At 40.6% G+C, this 14,937-nt stretch overlaps 1 protein-coding gene across 2 annotated transcripts; it reads left to right on the forward strand.

Annotated features, from left to right (window-relative positions):
• Positions 1 to 397: 397 nt before the first annotated feature.
• Positions 398 to 12,984, forward strand: Ibsp (integrin binding sialoprotein). 2 transcript variants are annotated; one of them, XM_040746562.1, is made up of 8 exons: positions 398 to 467; positions 3,168 to 3,234; positions 3,323 to 3,373; positions 3,464 to 3,541; positions 6,716 to 6,751; positions 7,523 to 7,585; positions 10,931 to 11,095; positions 11,545 to 12,984. In XM_040746562.1, the coding sequence occupies exons 2-8, from the start codon at positions 3,181 to 3,183 to the stop codon at positions 12,082 to 12,084; spliced, it is 987 nt and encodes a 328-aa protein (XP_040602496.1). In that variant the 5' UTR covers positions 398 to 467; positions 3,168 to 3,180; the 3' UTR covers positions 12,085 to 12,984. The 2 variants fall into 2 exon arrangements, with proteins under 2 accessions (XP_040602496.1, NP_001268552.1); NM_001281623.1 differs by lacking the exon at positions 6,716 to 6,751 and having other exon boundaries at positions 442 to 467.
• The last annotated feature ends 1,953 nt before the right edge of the window (positions 12,985 to 14,937 follow it).

Raw genomic sequence — 14,937 nt, forward strand, 5'->3', positions numbered from 1 at the left:
CAATATGAAAGAATTGGCCATCAATTCATTCCCTTTATTTAGTGCTTTTAAGCTAATGCAGTGATGTGTGCAATAACCAGTTTCCCGTTCTTTCAACATAGTGAAAAATTGTACCATTGTGAAAGTTTAAATGCTTAAGTCCTTTGCTATTTATTTTATTTGAAATCCAGCATATTATTATATATCTTCAGAACTCTAACTGCCTTCTTCTTCTAACCCTTCAATTAAATCCCACAACGCAAACCTCTTGGCACTAGACCCGCCTTTCATGTTTATTCAGCAGAGCCCGAATCTTGAAAACGTGTTGAAGTTTGGGGTTTTCTGGTGAGGCTGACATCACACTGACCACGGCTGTGATTGGCTGCTGGAAGGCAGAGAGAGTTTATAGCCAGCAAGAGCAAGTGAATGGGTGAGTGACAGCAGAGGGAACAATCCGTGCCACTCACTCTAGCCAGGACTGCCGAGGGGTAAGACACCAGACTTCCCTACCTCCCAGCCAGGCACCTCAGACTTACGTGTGTGGATTTGTCTTGGAATTTTTTAATTGAAACGTGGGTCTTATGTCACTGTGCACAATGACTGTGATTAAGCTTTTGTTTGCTGTGAATGGGACCTCTGTGTTTAGCTTCTTTCCAAGGACCAGGCTTCTTAACCTAAGCAAGCAAGTAAACTGCTCAGATTGGGAACATGAACTAGAAAATGATGCGTCTTCTTCTCTGTTTCTACATATCCTGGCCAACTGTTTTTCTCATGCTGATGTATTCAGGGCAACCTAACTGCAATGTTATTCACTTTTGTAAATTGCCTAGATATATGCATTTTCCATAAGTTATACCTGATCTGTGCTTCAGTGATACACAGTATCTTTTCAATAGGTTCTGTATTAAATTTCAAAGTGTTTGTATCCTATAGCTCTAAAATCAGTATGGAAGTGTATGCTACTAGAGAAGCAAACGATTTTTGCCCTTATATGTAATTGTAATTTAAGAGTGTTTGAGTTTAAGTTTGAGTTTAAGAGTGTAAGAGTCCAGTGAGCAGTGGCCACTACAAAAGTCTCTGCTGTTTGATGAATCAAAAAGTAATTAAGATGAGATTGACATGGGCATCACTTGTTTTGATATATGAAATATTATCATCTCTGCCATGCTTTCATTTTGGTTAGGTCATGATTTCCTGTGAGAAACTTTTCATATCACAGCTGTGCCTACAGTTCTGTGTATTTAAGTTTTAAGTTCTTTGGATATTATGAATATCACACTTTCTTGAAGCTATAAAGCAAAGTTCCTACTCATCCTCATCTTCCTTCTCCTCCTTTCTCTTCCTCGACTCCTCCTTCATTGCTATTGTTTTTGTTTTATTTTTAATAACAGAATCTCATGTAGCTCAGGATTACTTAGAATTTACTATGTATCCAAGGATGTCCTTGAACTCCTGTTTCTCCTATATCCATCTCCTAAGTGTATCACCCAGACTGGCTCATCAATCTTCTTAAACAGGTGACCTGTCCTCACAGACTGTAAGTTTGTTAAACTATCTCTGGGTGTCTCCCTTTGTCTCTCTCCCCTGCCCACTTCCTCCTTTTTTTCCTCCTCTTTTGTTTGCACACGAACAAATATGAATGATTCCAAGGCCCATGCTGAAAAGAGCTGTGGAAAAGGTGTGTACACACCAAGGCAAAATTCCCCCACCAGCCGTGTGCCTGGAGCCTTACTCCGCATCATGTTTATCTTCGTATCTAATACTCGGTATGGCTGTAGTAAATGCTAATAATGAGGTAAATCTCCGCACAGAATACAATATATGACGTGGATTTCACACATTTTAAGCATTTGATTACAAAATGTATTTGGAGAAATTGTCATTCCCATTTTGTCACCACATTGCCACCATGTATGAAGCAACTCTCATCATCCGTGAGCAAGCAGGTGTTAGGATCTCAGCTAAGTCTGTTCAACTTCTAGAGCATAGAGCTAAAATAGAATTTTAGGGTAACGCTTCGCTGTCTGCTTCTATTTATGATGAAGTCATGTTGAAGGGGGAGTTGTTGCTGCAAAACCTAGGATTGCTCCAGACTACCCACGTGCTAGCAGCTGCATCTTTGACATTTCTATAGAGAATCTGTACCTACCACAGTACTCCACACTGAGATACCACAGTGCTCCACACTATAAGATGTGGGAACTTAAATGGAGCTGGTGAAACCTGATTCCAGGAGGTTTATCCTGTTCTTCCAGATGAAACTGCAAAGAGCTCTTGAGATTGTCAAGAGCTATTTCTCACATGATAGCATGTCATATGATATGAGGTGTTTCTCTCCTTTCTCTCTTCCCTTTTCCTCCTCCCTTCCTGCCTCCCTGCCTGCCTCCCTGCCTCCCTCCCTTCCCTCCCTTCTTCTCTCCCTCCCTCCCTCCCTCCCTCCCTCTGTGTTTCTCTTTCTCTCTTTCTCTTCCTCTCCCCTATCTACTTTTGTCTCCCTCCCTCTCTCCCTCCCTCCCTGCCTCCCTCCCTCCCTTCCCTCCCTCCCTCTCTCCCTCCCTCTCTTCCTCCCTCCCTTCCTCTCTCCCTCTCTCCCTCTTTCTTCTAAGTCCCAAACCAACTATGAAGTATTCATGGGGGAAAAGGCCCCTACTGTCTATTTTAAGAATGAACTTTTAGTTCAAAAGCATACACAGAAGTTGGAAACTTCTTGTAGTTCACCATGTAAACAAACCATTTCAACACATTTGAGCTCTGCTTGATTTTTAACCATTAGCAGCTGAGTAGGACACACAGCTACTCTGACAGGACAGCTGGTGTGGCTGACACTCCCTTGTCAGTGATATGTGGACATTCCTTCACCCCCTGTGTGAAGCATAGGGTTATTTAGATCCTGATGCAGGGGTCCAGTGACCCTCCACTGACAAATCACAGAAGAATGGGTGAATCATATATAGAGTTCAGGACTGTATAGAGACAGCTACAACACAAGTGGAAAATAAACATATTGGGGATCAAACACAGGTCCTCACGTGTGCCAGGCAAGCACTTATATTTCTCCAGTCAGAAACTCACTTACACTTAGTTAAAGTGAGAATGAGACAAATTGCCATCAATTGAATTCTTTATGGGCAAATGAGCCATGCCCTTTGTTTTGATATCTGTTAACTGTATCCCTTCTTGGATTACAGAAATCATTGCAAAATGAAGACGGCTTTGATTCTGCTCAGCATTTTGGGAATGGCTTGTGCTTTCTCAGTAAGTTCATTGTGGAAAAACCTGTACTTTTGGTAGTTGCACTTTTATGTAAATGGGGTAGGTAACGATAAAATGTTCTTTTGGACAGATGAAAAATTTCCACCGCAGGGTGAAAGCTGAGGACTCTGAGGACAATGGGGTAAGTGATTTCAGAAAATTTCTCTGTTCTTCACTTATTCTAACATTCTGCGTGGCATACATGATGCTGACATTCATCTTATCTGCGCAGGTCTTTAAATACCGGCCACGCTATTTTCTCTACAAGCATGCCTACTTCTATCCTTCTCTAAAGCGGTTTTCAGTCCAGGTGAGTGTGAAGCTTAATTTCCTTTCCACTTGTGGTGCGTTTATTACTGGGATTAAATTTAACACTCAAACCTCTGAATCCACTCTCCATTCACTCAGATCCCTCCTTGCTAAGGAAACTTGAATATATTAGAACAAAACTTGAGTTCTCTTCCAACACAAGAGACAAAGCACACAGTCAAAGCACTGGGGTAATAGAAAGAAGAGCCCTGATGTCTTGAGTTCAAGGGTTCAGCTAATCTGCTGACAACAGTGAACGATTTTGTCAGCTACCAACAATGGAGCTGGTGATAAGATCACTAATTGTCATTATGGTTGGTTTAGGACTGTCTCCCAGTTGTTCACGTGAGACATTTCAGCATCCCGAGTCTTGAAAAACTGAGTTCATAAGCACCTGGGTCTTCAGATAACCAATAGCCTTAGTAACTCACTGTCAGCGATGATGATGTCTGGAACCCTGTTAGGTGGCAGAACTGTGGGTCACACATGGAACACAATTATAACACCGCCTGGCCCAAGCACTGCAGAGGAAAGACAAACTTGTGAAATGTAGGAAACCTGAGAGGGAAAAAAAATAAGTAAAATTTGTAAACAAGAAGGAAAAATGACTAAAGCTAAAAATGAGACATCCCATTTTTGCTGGGTTATTTGTGAAACAGGCCTTTGGATCCTGGGGGTGTGGCACTGGTTCTAAATACACACAAGGCTGGCGTGACACTATTTTTGTGACTGTACAGTTTGGCTTCAGAGCATCAATTATGCACCATTTGACCCAGGGCTCCCAAGGCACTGAAAGCAGCAGGTTGCTTCAAACGCCCCAAGTCTCATCACATGTCGGGCTGACCCCTGCCCAGCTCACACAATGCTGGGAAGTCATAGCCCTCAAGTATTTCTAGCACCATTATAATTATAGGGAACTTGTGTGGCCACAGAAATGCGAGCACGGATGATACAAGAGTTGTGGGTTTTCAGAATTGTCTTCCTTTCTTTGGTTCACCTCAGGCCCAGAAATAAACAGGGTCCATTTGGAAACTTGCTCCCTTTCTTTCTAAAACAGAAATGAGATAAATTCTAGTTCTTAAGTAGCTTGCCAACTTTCTGAAATATCTAATGCTTAGATACAGCCATTCCCACCTAGACATGTGTGATCTAACTAAAAAGTCCATAGTATACTAATATTGGTAAAGTTACAGTTTTTTGCTATTGATAGACTCAAAGTCCACAGAGGTCAAATATGCTTTTATCACAAGCTACATACATAGGGGCTTGATAAATTTAAGTAGAACTTGTAAGGCAGTTGTTTTAAAGTAAAACAAAAAAAAAACAGCTCCAAACACAACTTTCTGAGACATTTGTGACAAGCTCCAGTTTTTACAAAGTTTGATGTCTCTTATCTTATGTCAACATCCAATTATTATCCAAAGTTGTCATCCTGACCTCGTGAGTTATATTTTATTGACTTCAAAAATTCATGTTTTAGTCATCGAGTCTGTTTATGGGCACTCATCCATAAAATAGCAGCTTGCAAACAATGGGTTGCAAAGTCACCAGCACATCTTCTATATATTGTGTCTATGCAGAGCTACAGAAACAGAAGTGTGAATTAGCTTAATTAATATCCCAAGCTGTTTTAATGAAAAATTACATTTTATGCTTAAGATGATATTTGGTTAGTGTACCAACTTGTGGCCAGCAAGATTGAATTTTATTTCTTTTACCATATTCAGCTAGCATACAAATGTGGGTTTTCAGAATTGCCTTCCATTATGACACCTGTTCCTTTGTCTCTTACCTACCCATCATCTCTCTTGTGTCTATACCAATGTGTGAAAGGCCCTGGAAGAATCAGTAAGACTTTGTGATAAATTGGTAATAACTAAAAGAAAGGAGAGTGATTCAAAACAATAAAAATAGACTACAAACCTTTAGGGTGTTCCCTGAAGCTCTTACATGGTTCTTTTTTTTTTTTTCACAAATATCAACAGCAGTGTTCTACATTTTTTTTATCATTTTTTATTTTAATTTTAAATAGCTTGTTTTACATGTCAATCCCAGTTCCCTCTCCCTCCCATCCTCCCGCACTCCCCTTCCCCCCCTCCCTCCCACCCTATTGCCAAATCCTTCGACATAGGGGATATCTAGAGTCTGTCATTTTACTCTTGGTAGGGTCCAGGCACTTCCCTAAGAGTCCAGGCTGAGAGAGCATTCCTCTTTGTGCTATAGGCACACGATGACTGTTTGTATTCCAGGGATAGACACTGATCCACAGCTCAGGGCCCCATAGGTTGCCCAGGCCTTCTCACTGACACTCACATTTGGGGTGTCCAGATCAGTCCCATGCTGGCCTCCCCACTGTCTCATGGGGGAACAGGAACTTACATGGTTCTTAACACACCCACGGTAGCATGTTAGTGAGTTGGGGAGGAAATCAGAGCGAGGGAAGCGTGAAGAACTCTTAACACACTCCCAGCTGAGAAAGACAGCTCTGCTTAGATAAATATATGATCCTCTATATTCGGGTTAATGAGTAGAAATAGCTCAAATATGATTTGTCCCCCCCCCCCGGTGTGGAACAGCACAACTACTATGTGACGGCAGTGTAGGGAGGATCTAATTATTCTTTTTCCACCCAAAGTTATTGTTGGCCCAAGGCAGCAAGCATTCCCTTTCCTTGGCTGGGTGACAAGGCCACCTGGAGAATGAGGCCAGCAGTGGCTGCCATGAGCATGATAGGAATGAGTCTTCTCTACAGCCTCATTGCTAACCCAGAAGTTACAGGACCTTCCAAGCCATGTTCTCCCAGGACAGGATGTTTAGCTGATCCTCACAATCAAAGCTGACACTGATAGGCCGGAAATGGAAGGCCCTGAAGCTAGGTGCTCATGGATCCCCGAGGCCATGGGAGCTGGTGGGAAAGGTGAAGGGAGATTTCCTTTGGGTTTTCTTTGGCAGAAAGATCAGAATCTCCTGTCTTGGCTTAGAAGTTCTGATGCATGCTTAGACTTACATGTAATTAAAAAATAAAAAGAAGAAAGCTCAGAATTAGGATATGTTGAATGTGTGGAGCATTTGCCTTGAGTTTGATCCACAGCACTGTAAGAATATAACAAAACAATATAAGGGCAACAGCAATGAAGACCCCAGGGAAGCTCATTGGCTCCTGTTTTATATGTAGGCTCCTTGGTTTACTTTATTGTCACCCCGTCAAATCGTAAGTGCTTTTACATCTCTTATCTAAATTAGCTGTATATATGTATACATATATATATCAACTAACAAAATTTTAAAATTAGTTTAAATTAAGTTGAGAATCTAAAAATACAAATTTAATTTCTCAGTCAAGTTACAATTTATGTTATAGTATTTAAGAGAATTATCAAATAACAGTTCACACTTTATAGTAAGCTACATCATTACCACCTATATTTCGTCAGAAAATAAGACCATGAAATCTGTGTCTTACTCTGAGTCATGCTTAGAAATGGTTGGTAGAATCTCCCTTTTTGAGTGGTTCCTTCTTGGAAAAATGCACTCAGTTGTTCATTCCTTCAGAAGTAAACAGTTTGTGATTTGTTGTTCCAGCTTTCTCATAGGATGTAATATTTCAGCATATCGTCTATGTTTGGGAGGTTGAGGGTGAGCAACCTCATCCATACGTTGTTCATTATACAACAGCTGTTTGTCTGCACTCATTTCGCATATGCCCAAGTGTACCCACATCCTTCTCACTTTAGCTTGACACTCTTGTGTTGATAAACCAACCAAGTCGAGAATACTAATGCCTGTAAGTAAATGTCTCTGTGTGTTACATTTTAATCATCAGGAAATTTCAATTGTTGCAGACTATATATTTATGCTTCATATGGGTATATAATGCACAAAATGCCATGCATTTGTGCCTTTATATATGTATATGTATGTTTATACATGCACAAAATGCCACACATATGTGGATGCTTACATGCATATGTGTATGTTTTAGGGAGGCAGTGACTCTTCTGAAGAAAATGGAGACGGTGATAGTTCAGAGGAAGAGGGGGAAGAGGTAAGACCTTTTCTATTTCTTCCATGATAAGCCAGGCAACACAAACTAATTGCAATTTGGACTCAGCAAATAGCTGCTGCTGTCTTGCTGACTGCCCATAACCAGCTATTTTGGGCAGGCAGAATGCCATTTAAGTTAGAAGCAACTAAAACAACCTGCTTCAAACACCAGTGCAAAGTGGGGTTAAAGTTACCTAGATGTGGTACACAAAACAAAGGTGTCTGCATTTTAAGGGACCTGTAAAATCCATTAGAAAACAGCATGAAATTTATTTATATTGAATGCACATGACAGTAGACAAGAAAGAACTAATTCCAACCTTGGTGTGATGCAACTTCCTCAATGGGCAGGATGAAAAACCATCTGATAACTCTACAGTGGTGTCCTGACTTAATCTATAGAATGTGGTCAGTCTCTCTAATAACAATTTAATATGTTTTTATGTAATTGTTAGATTATAAAACTAAACACTCAAGATGTATAAACATCTTCCTAAACAGTTAAATTACTGAAATTAATGACTAAAATTCACTTATGTTGCTTAGAAATCATGATATTATGTTTATGACTGACATATTGCCTAAGGAAACATACTATTACGATCTGTTTTCCTGGATAGCCAATTATAGCTACTCCTGGCTTGGAAACCTTCTAAATTCAGGTATTCCTAGGTGGTATTTATGAATAGAAAATGACAGTCAAAAATGGAACATCCGTGTCAGCTATCCTGAAAGCAAAAGATGTGGCAACTTGAACGGTGACCAAGTATTAGTTTTTTTCTTTTGGTTAAGTGACATTTCCTGTGCTATAGTTATACTGACAGTGGAGGGAAGGTCTTAAAAATAATGTCAAGCCAGTACCAAAAACCACGTGTGCCTACATCCTTCAAAATCTTGCTATAGTTACACTCCCAAATTAAGGGAGACTCATTCATTTTACTATAGTTATTTTTTTTTGCCCAGCAATTGTAAAGTGGTCTTTGCAAATTCCAGTTACACAATGCATCTCTTGGCAGTAGTTCCTGGTTTGTTGTGGTGGAGGTGGTGGTTAATACAGAAGGATGAGCCCTCTGGCAAAGTAAGGCACAGTCACAACATTGCCAGCCACCTCTGAATATGCAGGCTCTCCCGTTTTTTCTGTTCAAATCCTCTAAGACCAAGAACCCTATGTTAAACTCTGTTTAAGGAAGAACTCTTCCATGCCTCCTGTTGTAACTCCTCACACACCCTAGCATAATTCTGTTGCATATATGAAGTCCAGTAAATAGTTCATGATTTGGTTTTGAATGCCAAAGGAATAGATGTTGCAAAGGTCATCCATTCACAGTAATCATAGAAAGGTGGGTGGGTAAGGAAATCTTTCAGCTGCAAGATTCTAGACATGTTTTCATCTTCATTTCTTCTTTAAAATGTAATTGATAGTTCCAGTTAGGTATACAAACCTTGGGTATTATATTCACATGAGGAAACTACTTGGGCACATTTTCTATTTGATGATAATAACCCACACACACCTTAAGTATTTCAGATTTGCTTAATCGAAACATACATGCTAACATTGTCAGCTCATTGAAATTTCAGAAACTTAAAATATAAGTAAAATCAGCACTAATATTTAAGACAGCATATATCTGATATTACATTAATCAACTCCTACCATGGAGTTAGGTTAACTCTCGCTTGTTTTTTAATACACAATGCTTTATGTATTTCATATATGCTATACATGCACATATTCTGTATATAGGATGACATAGTACCCATTCTTTTGTAAGAGGCTTTTGTTGTTCTGGCCTTCAGAGAGATTCTTCCATATTATCTTGTCCATACTGAGTGCCCAGGCTTCCTACCAGCATTTCACAACATCAACGTGTTACAATGCATGATTCCTCTGACAATGGCCATCTTGATAGGATTGCTATGAAGGTGGTGCTGCTGGGAACATTCTAGAACTTCTTCAAATGACTATACTCATTGATTAGGGAAGGCTATTTACTGCAAAAATGTAGTTTCTTAGTCAAAATGTGTGCACACGTTCAGTTTCACTAAAGGTATTCCAATGTAGGAGTAGTCAGGCAAAGTCCCATCCTGAGTGTACCAAGCCTGTACCACTCATACCCGTTCTTACCAAAGCTTGTTTATTTCATTTGTTTTGACTATTCTAGTGGGTTGTGGATATGGATAACTTTTCTATCTAATAAGGTATTTGAAGCCTAATATCCAGCAACAGCCCAACCCATTTCCTTTTTAATTTGTTTGCACAAGAACATTTTTGAATTAAGTTTCTGGGCCAAGAAAGGATCTAAGAGGAGGAATTGTGTCCATTAGGAGACGGACCACTCTTCAGTATTGACCCTGCCACCAATGAATTGTCATCCACTTGACTTTGTACAGGTCCACTGTAGGACTACACTCAGCTTTTTCATTAGTGAAGTGAGGATACGAGAGCCAACTAGCATGACCTCTTCGAATCTCTCCAATGATACTAATAATTTCTCCTTACACCACTAAAAAGTCTAATCTCTTTGAATGAATCATTTAAAAAAACTGTATATCACTCATGGTATATATCACTCATGGCACACCTAGTTTGGAAGGATGGGCTTGGGCTATATCAAATCCTTCACTGAAAACTATAGCATCCTCAAACTTAAAGAGAAAAATCCTGCTTTAGTCAATTTGTTTTCATAAAGATCAAACTGGGCTGGAGGGATAGCTCAGCCTTTAAAGGCTAGGCTCACAACCAAGGCCATAAGAAAGATCAAAGTTAGATTTAGCTTTTTTTCCTGAATCTTAACATTATCCTAACATCACAATATCCCAGAAATACCTTTCAAGTAGATTCAGCTGTCCAGTACTCGTAAGGAAGAACTTTATTTAAACACATAAATTTAAATATACGAAATCCAGACTTTACTAGTAGGTATTAATTATAATGATAGATTAGCTCAATATGCAAGCTATTATCTCAGAGCATAAATGAAAGAATAAAATGTTAAACATTATAATGCCAGATTTGTTCAAGTTTTAATTTTTAATCATCTTCATGTAATAGAATTATACAGCACTATAAATTTCTTATGCAGAAGAAACATTTGTGCACTAAATATCTAAAGCACAAAGACTGTTAAATTGCTAAAATAGAAATCATAGTCACTGAAGCATCCCACAAGTTGATAAATAGTCTTACATAACATTGAGTTCTTAGAAATAAGAAGGGAAATGGCATACAGGGAGGCAGTGATGGGCCAGCTGAGGGTATTTTCAAATAGTGCCTAACACACCCAACAAATCTTGAGTTCTAGTCCAGCTATAGTAAATTTTGAACTCTGGATATTTTCACCAGGAGACTTCAAATGAAGAGGAAAACAATGAAGAGTCCGAGGGGAATGAAGATGAGGAGGCAGAGGCTGAGAACACCACACTCTCTAGTGTAACAACTAGCTACGGAGCTGAGACCACAACTGGAACAGGAAATATAGGGCTAGCTGCGCTCCAGCTGCCCAAGAAGGTGATGAGTCCCAAACATTCATCTGCTTTCATCTCTGCTGACGTCTGAGTTTCCCTGACACTATTCACATCATATTTGATACCATCTTTACTTATATGATTTCCTCATTAAGGAAGCAAGAATAGATATGCTTTCCCTGATTACAAATAAGGAATGATATTCTGCAAATTTCCTCCCAAGCTGTTGTACCAACACACTTCAGAGGTGTCGCTTCCAAGGCAGAGAAAGTGGGGGACAGAGCTACGGATGCACGGTACCCAGGGTAGGCTTATAGGGTATAAACCCCAACCCCTCAAAACTCATTTAAAATATCTATTATGAGTTTTTAAGTCATCGCCAATTCTTACACAGCTTATCTTTTACTCAAAATACCATCCACAACATGGCCATCAGTAGAGCTCTTAGTTTTTCGTAACTAGAGTTGGATGACTTCAAACCTTGTCTTTTAGGCTGGAAATGCAGAAAGCAAGGCTGCAAAAAAGAAGGAAAGCGATGAAGAGGAAGAGGAAGAGGAAGAAAATGAAAATGAAGAAGCGGAAGTAGAAGAAAACGAGCAGGTCACCAACGGCACCAGCACGAACTCCACAGAGGTGTACGGTGGGAACGGCAGTAGCGGAGGATACAATGGAGAAGAAGGCGAGGAACAGAGCGTCACCGAAGCAGGTGTAGAAGGAACCACAGTGGGCAGGGAGCAGATCAGTGATGGCCCCACGACAGCAGTCCTTATGAATGGGTTTCAGTATACAACCCCACCACCTGAAGCCTATGGCACCACCTCCCCACCATTCAGAAAACCCACCACCGTTGAGTACTGGGGAGAATATGAACAAACGGGGAACAATGAGTACAATGGTGAGTATCAAATCTATGACAATGAGAATGGGGAGCCTCGTGGGGACAATTACCGAGCCTATGAGGATGAATACAGCTACTACAAGGGGCGTGGCTATGAAGGCTATGATGGCCAAGATTACTACTACCACCAGTGAAGCCCCACACCGCCGGGGAGGGGGGGAATTACCCATTCTGTCATTGCATCTGGCTACCATTTATTTTCAAAGTTCAACTCAGGAAGGTGCAATATATCAAATGTGCATTTTACAATGTTGAATGGTGCTACAGTCCCAGAGCGATTTCTGCAAATGCTTCTATTTGTAATGGCTTCTTTTTTATTTTCCCACATCTGTCACTTGAAAGGTCATTGTAAGTCAGGGCCATTGATCAAGCAGTTCACTAATGAGCTGGGGCTGGATGGAATGCTTTGAAATGGTAACTCTACAGTGTTTGCCCTATTGCTAACTGCCCAAACATACTCTTTGTACAAGATAGATCAAAGAGAGATTTAGAAACGACACTGTATACAATAATTGTGTATTCCTATATCATACCCACTATCCAATACTGTAGTAGGTTTAATTCTCATCCTCATGTATTTATATGGCCTGTATGCACGGGTTTTACCGTAAATAAACATGCAATTCTTCAAATGTGTTATAACTAAGAAGGAATGGGGACCATGGGAAAGCAGAGGGCTTTAAGGAGGGCTGTACAAGTCAGCTAAAAAGCAGGCTTATTTCCATCAGGGTTTAATACTCAGAGGATCTGAAAACCATCTCAGTGTTCTCTCCTCAATAAATCTGCATGACTAAGGTTTGACAATTGAGGGCAGAATCAGCTATATACACCAGGGAATAAAAACTTCTTAGAGTTGCCAGATTTAACAAGCATAGATCCATGGTGTGAAATGCCCACTTCAGTTTGAATTTCAGATAAACAATGATTGGTTTTTAATGCAAGTGTTCCCCCCCCCATGAATAATTAGTCTCTGTGAAATATCTGGAATAAACTTAACGCTGAATAAATGACATACTTTAATATTCAACTGTAAATGGGTGTCCTGTGTTTTTCTGGTAAGCTTTTCCCTACAAAACTTGCATACCATCATAGAACACTCACCCTCATGTGTGCATCCACGGTGGATGAACAGGGCACCTCTAGTGTTAGGTGCACTGCTGCAAAATATGCCTGTTCTATATCACAGTTTGCTTAGAATCAACCAGGTTTACGACTTGAATGCTGAACATTTCCAGAGCCAGGATCCTCTATCTTGCTATGTAGGCAGCTGGATATGGTACAGAGCTCTGAGGCAGTGGGTCTGGTCCTTCTGGGTCATTTACCCGCATAAGTCATTAACCCTCAGTCCCTATAACATGCAGCAGGCTGTTGCTCTGAGTGCGACACATCTAAGCCTAGGAATTCAGACCTGGCATGTCTCTTTAGAGGCTGGGCTTCAGCTTCAGAAGCCTCCGTCTGTTTTCTTTCCTGAACCTCATCTTCCACATTCTGCCTGCCTGTTGAGATGAGTTTTCTTCTTGGCTATAGATTTCCACTGACCCCTCTGTCCTTGGCGTCAGGGTATTTTTTGTTTGTTTGTTAAGTCATTTATTTTACATTTTTAAGCTACCAGGAAGCTAAATCAGCATTTTTATCAGACTTTCCAAAATAACCCAGGTAGTTTTCTGGTAAGTTGCATAATTACATGGGTTCCATCATACTCCACTCCTACTGACATGCAGATGCCCAGGGCTACATACTCTTAGACCTGTTAGGGTGTCATGGTTACCAAGCAACAGAATGATTTACAACAGACCCATAACGATGCTGAAACTGTGAGACTGACATACTCCATTTAGATGGATCCCACCAGCTGGGAGGCAGGCTCAAATGGAATTAGTTTGTTACTCATACAGAGATCACACAGGAGCAGCAATATGCCCGTTCTCGGTGTTCCTAGCATTACAAGACAATACTAAACCAGAGACGACAAGTGACAGAGGGTAGGACATTCTGCTATTGAAGAGCTGGCTCTAATCAGAGTTGAGCAGATGGGCTTGCACAGATAAAGGTGGGGTCTGAATGAGTCCACCAGACCCAAGATAAATGATAAGTAGGTATTTATTAGGGAAGGACTTACACAGATAAGAGTAAATAACTGCTGCAGGCTTTCTGCTCCAGAAGATGCAGTCTCTGCCCTTCCAATGCTCTCCACAACCCAAGCGAGCACGAGCCAGCCCCTCCTCTACCTTATAATGGGTCACATCTGTACCTGAAACCATGCCCAAAGGTATGGCCACCACTACAAGTTCATTGGCAAGGCAAGAGGCCACTACATACAGAGGTTGTAGTTGAATGCTGAGGAGATAATGTTGAAAGATTTTTATTCAACTAAGGGAAAGGCATGTTGGCAGCCAGGGCAGGCAGGGCAGGCAGGGCAGGGCAAGCAGACAGGGCAGACAAGCAGGGCAGGCAGGCAGGCTGTGAGCTGTTGACCTGAGAATATTGATTGATAGGACCACAAAGCAGCTGCTTCTAAAGTCCAACTCTGCGCCCTCTCTGTGGCTGCCCCCTGTCTCTCAGCTAATTTCCAGTCTTTCGGAGCTCCATCCATCCACATTTCAGTCAAGTGGTCTACCTGCCAAACATGATAGAACCCAGGTTTACACTTTGGAGAACACAAAACATTTCTCTATGGTTTAGTTTACTGTTGCAATACAAGCTTTACATCTATATCTTCCCAGGACAATACTGATTTCAATCATGCTTTCCTTTTATAATATTTCCCTCTGCAGAACTTTAACTCTGATTTTTTAAGAATCATAATTTTTTGTTTGTTTGTTTTTCGAGACAGAGTTTCTCTGTGTAGCTTTGACTGTCCTGGAACCTGCTCTGTAGAACAGGCTTTTAATGCAGGTTTTGAGAGTTTTATTCACCATTAAAGAGAGAGACATGGCCAGGATTTCATTTTGGATTTTTTTCTGCTAAAACATTTGTCATTAATCTAA

Source organism: Mesocricetus auratus, unplaced genomic scaffold (assembly GCF_017639785.1).
Source record: "Mesocricetus auratus isolate SY011 unplaced genomic scaffold, BCM_Maur_2.0 Super-Scaffold_100006, whole genome shotgun sequence".
In the NCBI taxonomy this organism is placed as follows: domain Eukaryota; kingdom Metazoa; phylum Chordata; class Mammalia; order Rodentia; family Cricetidae; genus Mesocricetus; species Mesocricetus auratus.

What these genes read in the sequence shown, in the direction of transcription:
- Ibsp (XM_040746562.1), top strand. Translation starts at nt 3,181, where the DNA reads ATGAAGACGGCTTTGATTCTGCTCAGCATTTTGGGAATGGCTTGTGCT. An exon ending in GAATGGCTTGTGCTTTCTCA is followed by an intron (nt 3,235 to 3,322) that starts GTAAGTTCATTG and finishes TCTTTTGGACAG; the next exon opens with ATGAAAAATTTCCACCGCAG. An exon ending in CGCTCCAGCTGCCCAAGAAG is followed by an intron (nt 11,096 to 11,544) that starts GTGATGAGTCCC and finishes CTTGTCTTTTAG; the next exon opens with GCTGGAAATGCAGAAAGCAA.